Source organism: Geotrypetes seraphini, chromosome 2, assembly GCF_902459505.1.
Source record: "Geotrypetes seraphini chromosome 2, aGeoSer1.1, whole genome shotgun sequence".
Classification (NCBI taxonomy): domain Eukaryota; kingdom Metazoa; phylum Chordata; class Amphibia; order Gymnophiona; family Dermophiidae; genus Geotrypetes; species Geotrypetes seraphini.
In genome coordinates this window covers 237,761,662-237,781,925 of record NC_047085.1, presented here as the reverse complement: position 1 = coordinate 237,781,925, position 20,264 = coordinate 237,761,662, and the positions used below count along the sequence as shown (strand labels likewise).

At 43.2% G+C, this 20,264-nt stretch overlaps 1 protein-coding gene across 1 annotated transcript in view; it reads left to right on the top strand.

The window, feature by feature from the left end:
* MARCHF11 (membrane associated ring-CH-type finger 11) overlaps positions 1-20,264 on the top strand; it is a 51,454-nt gene that overhangs the window by 14,926 nt on the left and 16,264 nt on the right. The window contains exon 3 of the mRNA XM_033930113.1: positions 6,729-6,921. Coding sequence (XP_033786004.1) covers positions 6,729-6,921 — 193 coding nt within the window. The remainder of the gene's footprint in view (positions 1-6,728; positions 6,922-20,264) is intronic.

The following is a 20,264-nucleotide window of genomic DNA, read 5'->3' as shown; positions in this document are numbered from 1 at the left end:
ACTAGGCACTCCTAGCAACTTGCTCCTTTCACAAATATCAGCTGCCAAACTCCTCTATTTGTAATCTCTTTAAAATATGCTTACAACAGTTTGATTTCTACTTCTCATAGATAAAATAGAGAAGAGTGTTAACAGTAATAAACTTGTAAGCTGAACATTAATAACTGCTGAGTAGCTGTCATGATGAAATCCTGATGCAGCGGCTTGAAAATATTTTCACAAAACACTAGATTTTGAACTAAACAGGCTTTGGATATAAGGGAGAGGAGCTGATTGAGAAGAAACAGACTGATGCAGAGTGAGATTTAAGAAGGGAGCAGCTGTCTCTGAAGTGAGTTTGCCTGAGAGGGGAAAGAGACTGTAATGAACTGAGATACACATATGCAGCACGACTAGAAGCAAGAGAGAGGAGCTATATTTGGAAGGTGTCAGCAACATTCCCTGGAGTGAGTTTACATGAGAGGGGAAATAGACTATATTGAACTGAGACACAGATATGCAGTACAACCGGAAACAAGATATAAGTCTGTTCCTTCTTGCTTTATTGCTTTAAGTGTAATTTAAAGAGATGTCTCAATGGGGAGAAGTAGAAACCAAACATGTTTTAAAGAGATCACAAATAGAGGAGTTTGGCAGCTGATATTTGTGAACTGAGCAAGTTGCTAGAGTGCTAAGTAATTGAGAATTAATATTTTTATAATTAATAGAAAAGCTTATGAATTAAAAAAATAGTAAAATATTAATGACAAAATAGTAATAATGACCCCTCCAAAGGGGGCTCCCCCGGACCCCCTCCAGAATGGCGGGCTTTCCCCTTCCCGGTGCATCCTGATTGGCCTAGGTGCCTAAGGCCCCTCCCATAAGCACCTGGGTAAACCAGAGTCTTAGGCCTCCTTCCCATTGCATTCTGGGATGCACTGGGAGTGGCTTAAGACTACGATTGGTTAGATACCTAAAGCCCAGAATGCACCGGGAAGAGGAAAGCCCACCATTCTGAAGAGTTGGGCCTACTGGCCGGAGGGATTAGGCATCCCTCCAGCCAATCTTGCTTATAAAGGTATGGGGGAGTCTGGGTAGGTTTTGGGGGTTGGGGACTGGGGTTCTGGGGGGTGGGGTGTCATGTGTTTGGGGGGGTGCCGGCAGGAGGGAGTGGGCATCCCTCCTGCTGGGGATTTTGGGAGAGGGTGCTGGCAGGAGGGAGAGGGCATCCCTCCTGACAGCCAACTTGCGGTGGAGTTTGGTGGTTCCTTGACACTCAGCTGATCACGGCAGGGAGATTCTCTTGCCGTGATCAGCTCAGCGGCAACGCGATTCTCTAAATGGTACCTATGACATGGACGCCGGTTAGAGAATCAGGACAGTTAGGTGGGGTTAGGCATCTGTTAGGACAGACGCGATTCTGTATAGGGCACCTGTGTGCAATTCTCAAAAATCGCTTAGGCAGCTGCTGAGACCGCATGTCCTATACAGAATCAGTTCCATGGTCTCTTCCACCTTCCTGACAGTTGCTTGCACTAAGCTGAAACCAACTGAAAAGCTGAGGAGATCATTGCCTGTGGGAAGGGCCGTGGGCGCTCAGAGCTTTTCACTATTTTGAGCTCTAGGAGAACAGCTTTGTTCCAGAACTGTCACCCACTTATGTACCTTACCAATTCTGCATCCTAGGCATATTACAGGTGAACAACACTGCTTTCAAATCAGAAAATTCTACAGCAGAATATCAGGCCATTCATCTATCAGCTAACGCTGAGCCTAAAGTGGGTAATGCAATAAGACAATAATCTTAAACATTGAAGTAAATCTGCTAAAGAGTGTCTGAAAAGAATATTTTTTTGTTTTAAGTACTGACCTAAACTGTATTAAAAGGCTTTGAGGGAAGGTGGGGAGAGGGTTACATTTGTACTTATAAGTTATAATGATAAGATGTTCAAGTGCTCAAATTAATTGTGTTTATTATGAATTTTTGTACACTTGATGAAAGTTTAAAAATGAATAAAGAATTAAAAAAAAAATGTTTGTGCAAAAACTTAAACAAATTGTTTATGTAAGGACACTCACAAATATTGCAGAGCTGAATCAGTTCTGTGGGGAAGAATCAGCCTAATATCCACAAGGGAGATGTGAGACACTGATCAAGAACATTTAGTTGAAGTTATTATTGATGAAGGAAATGTTGCCACTTGCTGAAAAAAGGCTTCACATACTTTTTCAGACAATTATACTTATTTCTTCAAATAATTCAAAAACTTTTAAATACGAGCATATATGCTTCTTGATTGATATGTTTGTTCAATGGGACTCTTATCCCTCCTCTCCCTTTTACAAAACCGCGGTGCGGTTTTTAGTGCTGTCCATGGCGGTAACAGCTCTGACGCTTATAGAAATTCTATGAGTGTAAGAGCTGTTACCTCCGTGGCTGGCGCTAAAAACTGTGCTACGGTTTTGTAAAGGGGGGGTAATTAGATTTTTGAATTGTGATTAATATGTAACATTGTGGTATTCTTGAATTTTAAGAACATAAGAATTGCCGCTGCTGGGTCAGACCAGTGGTCCATCATGCCTAGCAGTCCGCTCAAGCGGCGGCCCTTAGGTCAAAGAACAGTGCCCTAACTGAGACTAGCCTTACCTGTGTACGTTCTGGGTCAGCAGGAACTTGTCTAACTTTGTCTTGAATCCCTGGAGGGTGTTTTCCCCTATAACAGCCTCCGAAAGAGAATTCCAGTTTTCCACCACTCTCTGGGTGAAGAAGAACTTCCTTACGTTTGTACGGAATTTATCCCATTTTAACTTTTTGAGAGTGCCCTCTCGTTCTCTCGACCTTAGAGAGGGTGAACAACCTGTCTTTATCTACTGTCTATTCCCTTCGTTATCTTGAATGTTTTGATCATGTCCCTTCTCAGTCTCCTCTTTTCAAGGGAGAAGAGGCCCAGTTTCTCTAATCTCTCACTGTATGGCAACTCTTCCAGCCCCTTAACCATTTCAGTCGCTCTTCTCTGGACCCTTTCGAGTAGTACTGTGTCCTTCTTCATGTATGGCGATCAGTGCTGGATGCAGTACTCCAGGTGGGGGGCGTACCATGATCCGGTACAGCGGCATGATAACCTTCTCCGATCTGTTCGTGATCCCCTTTTTTGCCACTGCCGCACATTGCTCGGACAGCTTCATTGACTAGTCGACTAGTCTTCCCAAGTCTCTTTCCTGGGGGGTCTCTCCAAATAGTGCACCGGACATTCTGTATTCATGTATAAGATTTTTGTTACCGATATTTTTTGATACCTTACACTTATCCACAAACCTCATTTGCCATGTCGCGGCCCATTTCTCGAGCATGTTTGTCACATTGCAGGACTTCGCAATCCTCCTGCATCTTTACAATGAATAACTTTGTATCGTCTGCAAATTTAATCACCTCACTCATCGTACCAATTTCCAGGTCGTTCATAAATATGTTGAAGAGCATGGGTCCAAGCACCGAACCCTGTGGTACTACACTTGTGACGCTTTTCCAGTTCGAGCATTTTCCATTTACCCCCCACTCTGTTTCCTATCCGCCAGCCAGTTTTTAATTCACATGAATATTTCACCCTTGATTTCATGGCTCGCAATTTTTTGAAGTAGTTGTTCATGCGGAACCTTGTTGAACGCCTTCTGAAAATCCAGATATACGGGTCACCCTTCTCTATCTGCCTGTTTTCTCCCTTGAAGAAGTGCAGCAAGTTAGTCAAGCAAGATCTTACTTTGCTGAAGCCGTGCTGGCTGGTCCTTATCAGATTGTGTCCGTCAAGGTGACCAATGATGCGGTCCTTTATCAGCGCATCTACCATCTTTCCCGGTACCAAGTTTAGACTCACCGGTCTGTAGTTTCCTGGATCTCCCCTTGAACCTTTATTGAAGATCGGCGTAACATTCGCCACTTTCCATTCTTCCGGAATCCTTCCTGATTTGATCGACAGATTGGCTATTAGTTGAAGCAGTTCAGCTATAGCTCCTTTCAGTTCCTTGATTACCCTTGAATGGATGCCATCCAGTCCTGGGGATTTATTGTTTTTAAGCCTATGAATCTTCCTGCATACCTCTTCTAGTCTGACTGTCAACCCTGTCAGTTTCCCGTCTTTGTTTCCTGCATATAGCCTTTCAGCTTACGGTATGTTGTGTATATCCTCTTCGGTAAATACAGACGCAAAAAATGTGTTCAGTTTGTTAGCGAAAGCTTTGTCCTCCTTTAGCACTCCCTTTATTCCATGGTCATCCAACGGCCCCAACGCTTCTTTCACGGGTCGTTTCCCCTTAATATATCGAAAGAATGGCTTGAATTTTTTTGCCTCCTTGGCTATTTTTTCTTCGTAGTCTCTTTTGGCCCCTCTTACCGCCTTATGGCACCTACTTTGATGTTGTTTGTGCTTTTTCCAGTTTTTGTCCGTTTTTGACCTTTTCCATTCCATTCTTTTTGTCCCTGATCGCTTCCTTCACCGCTACAGTGAGCTATGCCGGTTCCTTGTTGATACGCGGTATATATAGATTTTGAGCCTCGGTGACTGTGTCCTTAAAAAGGAACCATGCTTGCTCTAGCATTTTTACAGTGCCTATCCTCTTCTTAATCTTTTTCTCCACCATGAGTCTCATCCCTTCGTAATTCCTTTTTTGGAAGTTCAGTGTTGTGGCTGTCGTTCTGGATCGATGTTTTGCTCCTTTGTCCAGGTTGAAGCGGATCATATTGTGATCACTGCTTCCCAGCGTCCCTTCTACTTCTACACCTTGCACCAGTCCTCGTAGTCCATTTAGAATTAAGTCCAGAATTGCATTTCCTCTCATATTTTCCTTGACAAGTTGTTCCAGGAAGCAATCGCCTATAACATCCAGGAACTCGGTTTCCCTATTGCAGCCAGAGGTGCCTAGGTTCCAGTCTATCCCTGGATAATTGAAGTCACCCATGATAACTACGTTGCCTCCCTTGCAGTTGCGTTTAATCTCATCCATCATTTCTCCATCAATTTCTTTGGACTGCCCTGGGGGTTGGTAGTAGATGCTGATCTTCATTTCTGTTCCATTTCTTCCTGGGATTTTGACCTATAGAGACTCTTCCTTATTTTTCGTTTCCAGTGTGTTCTCTCCAGTAGATTCAATTCCCTCTTCGACGTATAGGGCAATACCCCCACCTTTTTGACTCACTCTGTCTCTGCAGCATAGCTTGTATCCCGGTAGCACAATGTCCCAGACATTTTCCTTGTTCCACCATATTTCCGTGATGCCAATGATGTCAAGGTTATCTTTATGTGCCATAGCTTCCAATTCCCCCATCTTATTCCTTATGCTCCTTGCATTTATGTACATACAATTGAGTTGCAGCCTGTTACTTTCTTGCATTTCCTTCCCTCTTGTGTCCTTTTTGATCCATCAGGATTTATGTCTTGCCTATGATCTGGTGAGTCTTCCCTGCTATCTTCCTGCATGGTATCCTCTGGGTATAACGGTTCCCGAACCATCGACCCTTGGTTGACTGTTGGCTTTCCTCTTCTTCCTAGTTTAAAACCTTCTCAATTTCTCTCTTGATGTTGCTTGCAAGTTGCCTCATTCCATCTCCGCTGAGGTGGAGTCCACCCTTCCTGAATAGCTTGCTCTGCCCCCCAGAACGTCGTCCAGTTGCATACGAAGTGGAATCCTTCTTCCTCACACCAGCGCCTCATCAATGCGTTGACTGCTTGCAGAATGCTACCCTCGGTGTTCTGGTCTTAAATTTCCCTCCTAGCATCCAGAACTGGTCCTTCAGTCCTTCCCTGCTGTAGTTCCTGTTGCTCACGTTGTTTGTCCCCACGTGGGTCACCACCGCCATATCTTCCTCTTCCACACTGTCGATGATCCTGTCGATGTGGCTCACTATATCTTCTACCTTGGCTCCCGGTAGGCAGGTCACCAGCCAATCCTGTCTTCCTCCCACTATGTGGCTGTCGACTTGTCTGATGATGGAGTTCCCCACAACGATTGCTGTCCTCTCTATCTTTTCTTGCCTCTGTAGCCGCAGGCCAGTAACCTTGGTGTATGACCATCTCTCCAGCCGTAGGTCCGTATCCTCTGTGCATTTCCATCTTCCCTCATCCTGGCGTTGTCTTGCACCGGACTCGTCTTCCTTGTGGTTGTCCTCCAGGTGGTCCTCACTTACTGTAGATGTATCTTGGTCCTCGCTCACTGTAGGTGTATCTTGGCAGCTCCACTATTGGTGATTTTCCACGGCCTCACTATATGCCTGTTCGATGAACTTCTCTAACTCTCTCACTGTTAGAAGAATGATATGTAAATGTTTTAAATAAATAATATATAAAGTGAGCTAAAATATACACTATTTTAGGGGTTTCACAAGCCTTTTTCTCAGCACTGTAAAATCAAAAAAGCTTTGGATAAGTTCCTGGAGGATAAGTTCATTAACAGTTTTTAGCCATCTAGGCTGACTAATTGATTACTGCTCCTTTATTTCTGGGAATGAATAGCAGGGGCTGGATCTTTCCATTTGGACCTTCTGGGTTCATACCAGCCATCCAGATTGACTACTATGAGAGACAGAATGCTGGGCTTGATGGACTATTATTCTTACCCCAAAAGATTTTTCTTATGCTTCTATGTTCTGCTGTTTGAAATAAATATCATGATTCTTCTAGTAGAAAATTAGGTATTGATGTTCAGCTGAAATATAGTCTATTTTATCTTATCTTTCATAATTTTTGTTTTCTTTTCAGTGGCAAAGCATTACTGTAACACTTGTTGAGAAAGTTCAGATGATCGCTGTTATCCTAGGATCCTTGTTTCTAATATCAAGTGTGACTTGGCTTCTGTGGTCAGCATTCAGCCCCTATGCAGTATGGCAAAGAAAAGACATTCTTTTTCAAATATGCTATGGAATGTATGGTTTCATGGATCTAATATGTATAGGTAAGCTTATAGTAGTAAATACTGTAATGATAGATCTTAGAAAATGGCATAAATGGTTGCCATCCTTTGCCTTCACACATTTCTTCTCCTTATCAACTTAAGCTAATCTCCTTGAAGGTAAACCATATACAAAATAAAATTTCTCCATTGACAAGTAAGATTAGATAATTTATTTAATTCGATTTCTATCCCGTCCTCCTAGTAGCTCAGAACGGGTTACAAGCTAACATTCACAGTGGATTACATTGGACAGACAAATGACAACACTGCAACTTAAGCACAAGTTTGGAAGAACGGTGATTTGAGAACAGCTTGGAGGGATTACATTGGTTAGAAAAGTTGGCAATGTAGTATCTTAAGCCCAAGCTTTGGAAGAGCAGTGACTTACAGTCTGCTTGGGGGGGTGGTATTCAGAGGGAATTCTTAGGGAGAGAACAGGGAAAGGATCTAGGATATTAGCAAAAGGTGGTTGGTAGGGGAGGGATCAGAGGAATTTATTGCGGCTGGATTATTAGTGGAAGAGGAAGGTCTTCACCGCTCTCCGGAAGGTCTTCAATGAGTTTTGCAATCTGATTTGCGGGAGGAGTTGATTCCAGAGTTGAGGGATGAAGTGGTTGTAGGAGTGTTTGTGGGCAGTTTCTGACAGAAAAGACCTTCCCGGGGGATGCAAAGGGGTCTGTCTCTCTGGTTCAGAACGTAGGAGGTGGGTGGGGGTGTATAGAGGTAGCTTGGATCTTATATAAGTTGGGGTGTTGGCATGGACTCTTTTATATGCTATTACCAGACCTTGAATGTGCAGCGTTTGTTGATCGGCTTGTGAATGCAACAGGATAAAATATTTCTCCCAGAGTACAGAACAATTGTAGAATTTTGAGAATTTAGCATTCTGAAACAGCCCTTTCTGTACGCATCAGTCACCTTTAATTTTGGGGTTTTTTTTTTTTTCATTTTCCCAACAAATGCTATAACAAAGTTCTCCCAACATTTTCATTGAAGAGTCTTCTCTTGTCTACAAATGCTGTTTTCATTATTCATTCTAATGTTTTCTTATTTATATAATATTTCTCAAATAAATTCCAGTTATTAGTTTAGAATTTTTTGTGAGTATCTGACTACCATATCAGAGAGGCATACCTTCAGCTCCAATATTCATCATGGGAAGAACCAAGCCTTCAGCTCATTATATAATATCTTCAACTAATAGCCAATCTATAGATCAAATCAGGACAGATTCCGGAAGACTGGATAGTGGCGAATGTTACGCCGATCTTCAAGAAAGGTTCGAGGGGAGATCTGGAAAACTACAGACCGGTGAGTTTGATTTCAGTACCAGGAAAGATGGTAGAGGGCTGATAAAGGACCGCATCATTGATCACCTTAACGGATACAATTTGATGAGGACCATCCAGCACGGCTTCAGCAAAGAAAGATATTGCTTGACAAATTTACTGCACTTCCTCAAGGGAGTAAATAGGCAGATAGACAAGGGTGACCTAGTCAACATCGTATATCTAGATTTTCAGAAGGCGTTCGACAAATTCAAAAAATTGCGAGCGATGGAATCAAGAGTGAAATACTCATGTGGATTAAAAACTGGTTGGCAGATAGGAAACAGAGAGTGGGGGGTAAATGGACAATATTCGGACTGGAAAAGCATCACGAGTGGAATGCCGCAGGGTTCGGGCTCATGCTCTTCAACATATTTATAAACGACCTAGAAATTGGTACAGTGAGCGAGGTGATTAAATTTGTGGACAATACAAAGCTATTCAGAGTAGTGAGGACACAGAAGGATTGCGAAGACCTACAACAAGACATAAACACACTTGAGGAATGGGCTGTGAAATGGCAAATGAGGTTCAACATGGATAAGTGCAAGGTGATGCATGTCGGTAACAAAAATCATATGCAAAAATACAGGATGTCCGGTGCTGTACTCGGAGAGAGCCCCCAGGAAAGAGACTTGGGAGTACTTGTAGACAAGACAATGAAACCGTCCGCGCAATGCACGGCGGCGGTGAAAAGGGCAAACAGAATGCTTGGAATAATTAAGAAGGGAATCACAAACAGATCGGAGAAGGTTATCATGCTGCTGTACCGGGCCATGGTGCTCCCCCACCTGGAGTACTGCATCCAACACTGGTCGCTGTACATGAAAAAGGACATAGTACTACTCGAAAGGGTCCAGAGAAGAGCGATAAAAATGGTTAAGGGACTGGAGGAGTTGCCGTATAATGAGAGGCTAGAGAAACTGGGCCTCTTCTCCCTTGAGAAGAGGAGATTGAGAGGGGACATGATTGAAACATTCAAGATATTGAAGGAAATTGACTTAATAGAGAAAGAGAGATTATTCACCCTCTCCAAGGTAGAGAGAATGAGAGGGCACTCTCTAAAGTTAAAAGGGGATAATAATAATAACAGTTTATATACTGCAGTACCGTGAATTTCTATGCGGTGTACAATGATTAGAAAGCTGTTACAAATTGAGTGGAACTTACATAGTTGGAGATTAGCGGCTACAGTTTAAGAGATCGGTTGTTATGTGAGAGAATGAGATAGGAGATTGTGATGGGACAGATTGTGCAGATCAGCTACCTAGGTACTTCAGGAACAGGTATGTTTTTAGGTGTTTCCTAAATTCACCATAGTTATTTGCATGCATAATTAGTTTTTCCAGGTCTTTGCCCCATAATGTGCTTGATAAGAGAGGAGATGTTGATGGTGTTTTTTAAATTTACATCCTCTGACCGGTGGGGAGACGAACTTCAGGTGAGTGCTTCTCTTATGTCTATTGGTTGAGAAGGAGAAGAGATCAGTTATATATTTAGCGGATAAACTGGATAGTACCTTAAAGCAAAAACATCCCAGCTTGAACTTCGCACGTGCCTCCATCGGCAACCAGTGCAGGAGTCGGTAGGAAGGGGTTATGTGATCGGACTTCTTCAACCCGAAGATCAACCTGATCGCCTCATTCTGCACCAGTTGTAGTCTATGTATGTTCTTCTGGGGGATTGCCAGATGGGTGACATTATAGTAATCGAGATGGCTTAGTATTAGGGATTGTACCAGAATTCTGAATGATGAAGCGTCAAAGTATGCTCTAGTGCAGTGTTTTTCAACCGCTGTTCCGCGGCACACTAGTGTGCCGCGAGATGTTGCCTGGTGTGCCGCAGGGCCGCCATCAGGGCAGTACTATCAGTCCTGTATTCAGGGGCCCGGAGCTGACAGGGGGCCCGGGCTCCCCCAGGGTCCTAGGCAGTGTTCTAAGGCAGGGGCGCCAGTAGCTCGCCAAGGCAAAGTGAGTCGATCACCCAGGACTCACTTTGTCTTGGCGATCTAATCTATCGAGCCGATAAGTCTTCTTCTCCCCGACGTCAATTCTGCAGTCAGAGAGGAAGTTCGGGCCAGCCAATCGCTGCCTGGCTGGGCGGAACTTCCTCTCCGATTGCAGAATTGACGTCAGGGAGAGCATGTGTCGGCGTCGGCTTTGGGGCCTGTTATCCATTGGTGGGTCCTGTTCCCCGATGGCAGCGGCAGTGGCAGTGGCTTGGGGAACGGCAGGGAGAAAGAAAGAAAGGGGGCAGGCAGGGAAACAGAAGGAAAGAAGAGAAACAGAAAAAAAAGAAAGAAAGGTCAGGGAGAGAGGAAGAAAAAGTTGGGGGAGGGAATGAGGTGTGGAGGAGAGAAAGCATACAGGCTGATAGAAGGGAAGAAAGATTGGATGCACAGTCAGAAGAAGAAAGTGCAACCAGAAATCACCAGACAAGGTAGGAAAAATGATTTTATTTTAAATTTAGCAAAGTGGAGGCAGTATTATCACAGTTTTCAAAGGAATTTGCCCAAATAACTTAATAGTTAACTGGGTAAATTCCCAGAGATGAAAACTTCCCTTCACTTACTATGCACAGTTCTGAATTTATATCTGCTGTCTATATTTTACAATATGGTCACCTTTTACTAAACCGCAATAGTGGTTTTTAGCGCAGGGAGCCTATGAGCGTCAAGAGCAGCGCTGGGCATTCAGCGTAGCTCCCTGCGCTAAAAACTGCTATTGTGGTTTAATAAAAAGGATGGAGGGTATATTTGTCTATTTTTGTATGGTTGTTACTGAGGTGACAATGCATAGAGTCATCTGCCTTGACCTCTTTGAAGAAAACCCAGAATAGGAATGATAATTAACATTTTCTCAGCGTATAGTGTGCTTTGTGTTTTTTAATTTTATTATTGGTAGATCATTTTGACTTGGTCATTTTAAAGTAGCTCACAAGCTCAAAAAGTTTGGGCACCTCTGAGCTACAGCGTTGAAACTGTGTATTTCTATTTTATCCCCCCTTTTACAAAACTGTGGAGCGTTTTTTAGCGCCAGCCGTGGTGGTAGCAGCTCTGATGCTCAGAATTCTATGAGTGTCAGGGCTGTTACCACTGTGGCTAAAATACACACTACAGTTTTGTAAAAGGGTGAGGGGTTAGTTTGTGATGACATATTCCATACTAGGCGAAGGTGTTTTCTGTGTTCTGTGTGTTTGAAAGACATGGTTTTCTGTTAGGATTGACGGTGTAGGATTGATCTGTGCTGGTCTGGCTTGTTTAGTTTTACAGAGCTGTCATCTGGAGCTGTCATCCGCCGGCTCATCGGGGATCGATCAGAAGAGTGCTGAGTGTGACGGACAGCGGCTATCTGGAGGAGACAAGCGCAGTAAGTCCTGAGTGACAGTGAGATACTGCAGTGATGGACAAGTTTTTGAAAAGGAAAGAACTAGACTCTGAACAAAATTTGGAGCCAGATGAGAGCCCAAGTATGAGTGGGGGTCAAAAGAAAGCAAAGATGGTTAGCGCAAGCAAATTCTCTGGCGCAAGGCAATATAGCGAAAGCTATATTTCAGTTGGATTTACTTTCACTGGAGATGCAAACAAACCAACTCCACTGTCCGTGGTGTGTGGTGAAAAGCTAGCAAACAGTGCTATGGTCCCAAGCAAACTTAAACGCCATCTCCAAACGAAACACCCTTCGCTTCAAAACAAGAATGTGGACTATTTTGTTCGCCTGCGTGACAACACGGAGAAACAGGCAACTTTCATGAGAAAAACCACAAAGGTAAATGAAAGAGTTCTTAAAGCTAGCTATCAAGTTGCTGAACTTATAGCCAAGTCAAAAAAATCGCACACTGTGGCAGAGACATTAATACTTCCTGCCTGCAAAGCTATTGTAGAGGAGATGCTCGGACCTGAAGCAGCTAAGGAAATAGCCAAAGTCCCTCTCTGACAACACAATTTCCAGACGTATTAATGACATGTCTGCAGACATCGAAAGTGTGGTTTTGGAAAAGATCCGTATCAGTGAGAAATTTGCATTGCAACTTGACGAGTCTACTGATATCAGTGGACATGCTCAACTCTTGGCCAATGTGCGTTTTGTTGATGGTGATGCAATTAGAGAAAACTTATTTTTTTGCAAGGCATTGCCAGAAAAAACAACAGGAGAAGAAATTTTTCGGGTCACATCAGAATACCTTGAAAAAGGAAGACTTAAGTGGGAAAACTGCACAAGTGTCTGCACCGATGGAGCTGCAGCCATGGTCGGGCGCACCAAAGGCTTTGTAAGCAGAGTGAAGGAAAGAAATCCAGATGTGATTGTTACGCATTGTTTTTTACACCGCGAGGCCCTCGTAGCCAAGACTTTACCAGCAGTCCTAGTTCATGTGTTGGATGATGTTGTGTGCATGGTAAACTTTGTAAAGTCACAACCCGTGAAAAGTCGCATATTTGCAGCTTTGTGTGAGGAGATGGGAGCGAAGCATAAAACCTTGCTGTTTCATACAGAGGTCCGGTGGTTGTCGCGTGGCAAGGTCTTGGTTCGTGTGTATGAGCTGCGGGAGGAACTTAAAGTGTTTCTGACAAATGAGAGGTCAGATTACGCAAAGCAGCTTGCAAGTGATGAGTGGTGTGCAAGGCTGGCATACCTGGCAGATATATTTTATCATCTGAATAAACTGAACACACGAATGCAAGGCCGAAGTGAAAACCTGCTTACAAGTACAGATAAAATAAATGGATTCCGTTCAAAGGTGCAACTCTGGCATCAACACGTGGAAAGTGGCAATCTTGAAATGTTCACACTCACCAAGCAATGGCAAGGTGTTCACACTGCTGCACTGTGTGAGATAATAGTTAAACATTTAAAAACTCTTGAGGAGAAGTTGTCATTTTATTTCTCTTCAGTCTCCAATGAATGCCTTGACTGGGTTAGAGACCCTTATAGCTCAGCATCAGTTGGTGGAAAGGACATGACTTTAAAGGAGCAGGAGGAACTAACTGAACTGAGACAAAATCGTGGTTTCAAGCTAAGATTTGCTGATCTACCTTTGGACAGTTTTTGGTTGGATACCGCCAAGGAGTTCCCCCTTCTGGCAAACAAAGCTATTTTGACATTGCTCCCATTTTCCACTACATATCTGTGTGAGATTAGCTTTTCAAGCATGATTGCTATAAAAACCAAATACAGAGAGAGACTGAGAGCTGTTGACGAAGAGCTACGTTTGTGTCTTTCTTCAATTCCAGCCAGAATATCAGCTTTGTGTTCAGCCAAACAGGCCCAGGTTTCGCACTGAATAAAGTATTTTATAATTTTTCACTATTCTGTTTACTTAATATTTCATAATAAAGTAATTATAAAATACTTTCTTTGTGTTTATTTGATTCCTATTCAAGAGAATTACTTTATATATAGTCAATATAGGCACAGAGTTAAATTTTTTAACATTTTCTAATGGTGGTGTGCCTCGTGATTTTTTTCATGAAACAAGTGTGCCTTTGCCCAAAAAAGGTTGAAAAACACTGCTCTAGTGGACCTAAGCTTCCAGAGAGTAAAAAAACCCTTTCTGACTAGGGAGTCCACTTGGTATTTCATGGTTAGGCCTTGGTCCAGTATTACTCCCAGAACCTTCATTGTAGGTTGAATAGGGAAGCTGAGTTTGTTGATGCATAGTGGTGTTGTAGTGACAAGTGGGTGTGGCGAGGCTACAAATAATTTAGTTTTTTCTGAATTAAGCTTCAGTCTAAATTCTGTCATCCATTGATCCATCAAGTTTAGTACTTTTGTTGCCATAGGGGTAGCTTCAGAGAGAGAAGTAGCGAATGGGATAATGATTGTAAAGTCGTCTGTGTAATTAAATAGTTTTATACCCTGCTGGGCCAGCTGCGCGCTTAGTGATGATATGAACACATTGAAGAGCAGTGGGGATAATGGTGACCCCTGTGGAATGCCAGATGGGTTTTTCCAGGTATTAGAGAGGTATTGAAACGTACTTGATAGGTGCGGGACATAAGGAAACCTCGGAACCAGTCAAATGCCTCTCCTCTGATGCCAATTGCGTCTAAGCATTGTAACAATTTCTCATGATCCACCAAGTCAAAGGCCGAACTCATGTCAAATTGCATGATCAGGACGTTATGGCCCGTGCTAAATAAGGAGCGTAAGTTATCCAAGATCGCTGCAATTACTGCCTCGGTGCTAAACAGAGGTCTGAAACCAGATTGGGTTTCGTGTAAAAGAGAGAACTGATCAAGGTAATTCATCAATTGGTTGTGTACCAGTCTTTCCATGATTTTTACGAAGAATGGAATGGATGCTACTGGTCTATAGTTGGTTACTGATGCTAAGGATTGTTTATGATTTTTTAGAATTGGGGTAATTATAATGTGACCGTTATTAGTTAGGAATTTTCCATTTTTAAAATTATCGGTCAGATAATTCCACAATGTTAGTTTAAAGTCTAATGGGGCAGCTTTCATAATGTCAGGGGGACAGGGATCCAGAATGCAGTGTGATTTAGTGTACTTGTTATATAGTTTGATGTAATTATTCCATTCTAGATCTTGAAAGGCGTTCCAAATCATATCCGCTGGTATTTCATTTCCTTGTATGTTGGCTATTTGTTGTGCATATGTTGTTTGTCGAACAGTTGTTTCTTAGGTTTATAATTTTTGAATCAAAATGCTGTGTTAGATCATTTGCTGAAGGTAGCTTAATATTATGCATGGATTGAGTGTGGCGTGTGGTGTCAAATAAATTTGTAACCAAGTTGAACAATTCTTTTGTGTTGATTCCTTTCGAGTTGGTATTGGATGTGCTAATTTTGGATGAATAAAATGCTTTACGTTTTTCTTTTATCAATGATTTGTAGCTCTATATGTTGGATCTCCAATTGTTTCGGTCTGATATTTTTCCCGTTTATTTCCAGATCCTTTCTAGTCGTCTTACTAATTGTTTCATTTTTAATAGTTCAGAGTCGAACCATTTATTATATTTGAGCAGTTTTTACTGTTTAAGGGCAATTTTATCTAAAATGGATGTGCTTGTTTTCATCCAATGATCCCCAAAATCATCCCCTTCTCCTATTTCCTCTCGTAATTCGGATAGACTCTGCACAAGCGTAAGGAAGCTCTTCTTCACCCAGAGAGTGGTAGAAATCTGGAACGCTCTTCTGGAGGCTGTTATAGGGGAAAGCACCCTACAGGGATTCAAGAAAAGGTTAGATAAGTTCCTGCTGGATCAGAACATACGCAGGTAAGGCTAGACTCTAGTAGGGCACTGGTCTTTGACATAAGGGCCGCCGTGTGAGCGGACTGCTGGGCACGATTGGCCTCTGGTCTGACCCAGCAGCGGCAAATCTTATGTTCTTATATTCTATGTCTCAACCCTTAAGGAAAACTATTCCTTAACTTATGGGGCGTCTCTAAAAACGCTCAGTTCCTAAGTCTTTTATCCTCATAGCCCTTACAGAAGAAGCAGCCAATGACATCCCTTTACTAGAGCACAAAGGCTTGTCTTATTTATACTATTCCATTATCCAAATACAGTGGTACCTCGGTTTACGAGTGCACCGGTTTGCGAGTGTTTTTGCAAGACGAGCAAAACATTCGCAAAATCAGCGCCTCGGAAACCGAGCGCGCTTCGATTTGCGAGCGCCCCCCCTGCGAACCGGTACCCTCCCCCCCGCCGCGACCTGAGGTACCCCCAACCCACCCGAACCCTCTTCTTACTTTTCTGTAGCCTCCACAGCGGCACCGGCACCAGCATGTCCTGTGTGTGGTGCCGGTGCCTGAAGATCTGCTTCCTGTGCTGGGCCTGAGAGTTCATGTCGAACGTGAACTCTCACGTCGAACGTGAACTCTCAGGCCCAGCACAGGAAGCAGATCTTCAGGCACCGTCATGCACAGGACATGCTGATGCCGGTTCCGCTGCGGAGGCTACAGAAAAGTAAGAAGAGGGTTCGGGTGGGTTGGGGGACCTCAGGTCGCGGCGGGGGGGGGGGGTGCCCGATGGCGGCGGGGGGGTGCCGGTTCGCGGGGGGGCCTTCGGGGGGAGCAATGCCGTTTCTCGTGGGGGGGGAGCAGTGCTGCTGGCCTCGGGGGGGGGGGGGGAACATATCAAAGCAAGTTTCCCTTACTTCCTATGGGGAAACTTGCTTTGATATACGAGCATTTTGGATTACGAGCTTGCTCCTGGAAGGGATTATGCTCGTAATCCAAGATACCACTGTACTGTGAACTATTCTCAAGCAATACTTGGAAAACCAGAGACATGATCTTAAATTGCACTCACACTTTTACCAGGAGCCACTGTAGCACTGTAACAAAGGCAGGACTAATGTCCATCTTGAGACACTCTGTAGCACCCTCACCACAGCATTTCAAGTGCTCTCAATATCACACCAGTTTTAACAGATCAAGATGAGTTCCAATATAGCAGTCTAAGTAAGGGATCATAGAGCAAAAGGAAACTGCATCCAATAAGACTGCAATTTTCACCCCATTCTTTCAGTGCAAACCTCCATAGGTATTTTCTTCCTCTTATTTACAAGTGCAGGACTCTTTGTTTTTGCCTGCAGTTCAGCACAGTGCTTTTCTGCACTGCAGGTTTCAAAATCCCCTGTATCTATGATAATGCTACAAACGTCAGCACCAAATATAACTACAGTCACTGATGAGTTGCCTTCCACAGTTTCCTTGCCTTTACCAGAACAGGCCCACTCATTTTTGCAAAATGTATCAATTATTTTATCAAGGGCCATTGTAAGGAATTTCATAGAGTTCAGAAAGCCTATTGTACCATTATTTCTCAATTCACAGGCACGGGGAGGAGGGGGGGGAGGGATGGAAATGGAAATGGTATTGATATAGGAATTTATAAATAGTTTCATGAAGGTTTTGATTTATTTGTTTATTAACTGAGAGGGTGGGGGAAATTTCTTTGTGCAGTAGTATTTGTAAGGTTTATTGCGCTTATATAATGTACAAATATGTGAATCATTTATTGCGCATTTGTAGTTTGAAAATCAATAAAGATTAAAAAAAAAAAAAATTCACAGGCATTGCCATAACCCTATCTTGACCATCCAGAGCCAACAGAAGATTCCCCAGCTACCAACAGGGCAACTTTCAAGCAACTAGGAGCAATGGATATCTCTCTGTCTGGCACAGGAGAGGCTGCTTGCTCAGAGAGATAGGAAACTAGCTCTGAAAGAGAGGAAGATAGAGCTAATATAAATGCTGCTGACTGGTTTACAGTTCCCTCTTACTGGAGGTAGCATCCCTGCAGCAGGATCTTGCCATACAGAATACCAGAAACCCTACCACCATGCTAGCTTTGAGGACACCAGTGCTTATACCACTACCATCGCAGCATCTTTATCACAGTGCTCCTGTAAGGAAATTATGGAACGCCCTTTTGGGGTGTGTTCCCTTATAAACTGAACTCCTACATGTGTAGGGATAAAAAAATAGGTATGAGTAACTATGAATATTAAGATCCATACAGATAGCAAAAGTTTCCTTCTCTATTTCACACAAATTGGAATTGAACAGATTACATAGCAATTTTAAAAATGTTCTTATTAAAGATATAAAAAAAATTACAATTCCATTATTCAATAAGATGTTCCCCTAAAATACAATGGACCAATAAAATATATTTATTTACCGTAGCTTATCCCAAGCTGTTTATTTTATTTAGGTTTTTCTTTTCTTTCTGCATTGCTTTCCTAGTTGTTCAAACTGTCTGCTAAATCAAAGTTTCAGCTTTATGACATATCTGTTCTTATCTCTTTTTCCAAGGGCTCCTTTTACAAAGGTGCGCTAAGCATTTTAGCGCATGCACCAGATTAGCACGTGCTATAGTGTGCGCTAGCCGAAAATCTACTGCCAGCTTAAAAGGCGGTGGTAGTGGCTAGCGCGCAAGGCAGTTTAGCGCGCGCTATTCCGCGCGTTAAGGCTCTAATGTGCATTCGTAAAAAGAGCCCTAAGTCTCTGAATGGAAGTATCTCATCATGGCTCAGGGAAATTTCCTGCTACTCCCCTCTTGGGTCAGGTCCATCCTTTTACAGCAGAGTTGCCCAAGTCCGGTCCTCGAGATCTACTGGCTGGCTAGGTTTTCTCGATATCCACAATAAACATACATGAGAGAGATTTGCATACCAAGAAGGCAGTGCAGGCTAATCTCTCTCATGCATATTCATTGCGGATATCCAGAAAACCTGGCATGCCAGTAGATCTCGAGAACCAGACTTGGGCAACCCTGTTTTACAGAATATCTTTCTGGTCTCTTTGTTGGGCTAGAGACTTCCTTCTTCCAGTTGGCTAGTGGTTTTCTTGTCATTGGCTGTAGACATTTTAAAGTGGAATAATGCCACCCTGCATTTTATTATTGGTCCAGCTTAATGAGATGTGATGTCTACCCAGTACCAGCCTTCTCTGTGTTCATCCCATGTTTTTTTTAATTCCATCACCGTTTTCCTCTCCAGTACCTCCCTTGAGAAGGCATTCCATGCATCAACCACCTCCTGAGGTGCTCTCCTGAGGGCATTCCACAGAGAGGGTGGTTGATGCATAGTAACTTAGTAGATGACGGCAGATAAAGACCCAAATGGTCCATCCAGTCTGCCCAACCTGATTCAATTTAAATTTTTTAATTTTTTCTTCTTAGCTATTTCTGGGCAAGAATCCAAAGCTTTACCCGGTACTGTGCTTGGGTTCCAACTGCCAAAATCTCTGTTAAGACTTACTCCAGCCCATCTACACCCTCCCAGCCATTGAAGCCCTCCCCAGCCCATCCTCCACCAAACGGTCATATAGAGACACAGACCGTGCAAGTCTGCCCAGTACTGGCCTTAGTTCAATATTTAATATTATTTTCTGATTCTAAATCCTCTGTGTTCATCCCACGCTTCTTTGAACTCAGTCACAGTTTTACTCCCCACCACCTCTCTCGGGAGCGCATTCCAGGCATCCACTACCCTCTCCGTAAAGTAGAATTTCCTAACATTGCCTTTGAATCTACCACCCCTCAACCTCAAATTATGTCCTCTGGTTTTACCATTTTCCTTTCTCTGAAAAAGATTTTGTTCTACGTTAATACCCTTCAAGTATTTGAACGTCTGACTCATATCTCCCCTGTCTCTCCTTTCCTCTAGGATATACATATTCAGGGCTTCCAGTCTCTCCTCATACGTCTTCTGGTGCAAGCCTCCTATCATTTTTGTCGCCCTCCTCTGGACCGCCTCAAGTCCTTCGCCAGATACGGTCTCCAAAACTGAACACAATACTCCAAATGGGGTCTTACCAATGACTACTGACTATGCCTCTCTTTATATAGCCCAGCATCCTTCTGGCAGCAGCCACTGCCTTGTCACACTGTTTTTTCGCCTTTAGATCTTCGGACACTATCACCCCAAGGTCCCTCTCCCCGTCCGTGCATATCAGCTTCTCTCCTCCCAGCATATACGGTTCCTTCCTATTATTAATCCCTAAATGCATTACTCTGCATTTCTTTGCATTGAATTTTAGTTGCCAGGCATTAGTCCATTCCTCTAACTTTTGCAGATCCTTTTTCATATTTTCCACTCCCTCTTCGGTGTCTACTCTGTTACAAATCTTGGTATCATCTGCAAAAAGGCACACTTTTCCTTCTAACCCTTCAGCAATGTCACTCACAAACATATTGAACAGGATTGGCCCCAGCACCGAACCCTGAGGGACTCCACTACTCACCTTTCCTTCCTTCGAGCGACTTCCATTAACCACCACCCTCTGGCGTCTGTCCGACAGCCAGTTTCTGACCCAGTTCACCACTTTGGGTCCTAACTTCAGCCCTTCAAGTTTGTTCAACAGCCTCCTATGAGGAACTGTATCGAAGGCTTTGTTGAAATCCAAGTAAATTACATCTAGCATATGTCCTCGATCCAGCTCTCTGGTCACCCAATTAAAAAATTCAATCAGGTTCGTTTGGCACGATTTACCTTTTGTAAAGCCATGTTGCCTCGGATCCTGTAACCCATTAGATTCAA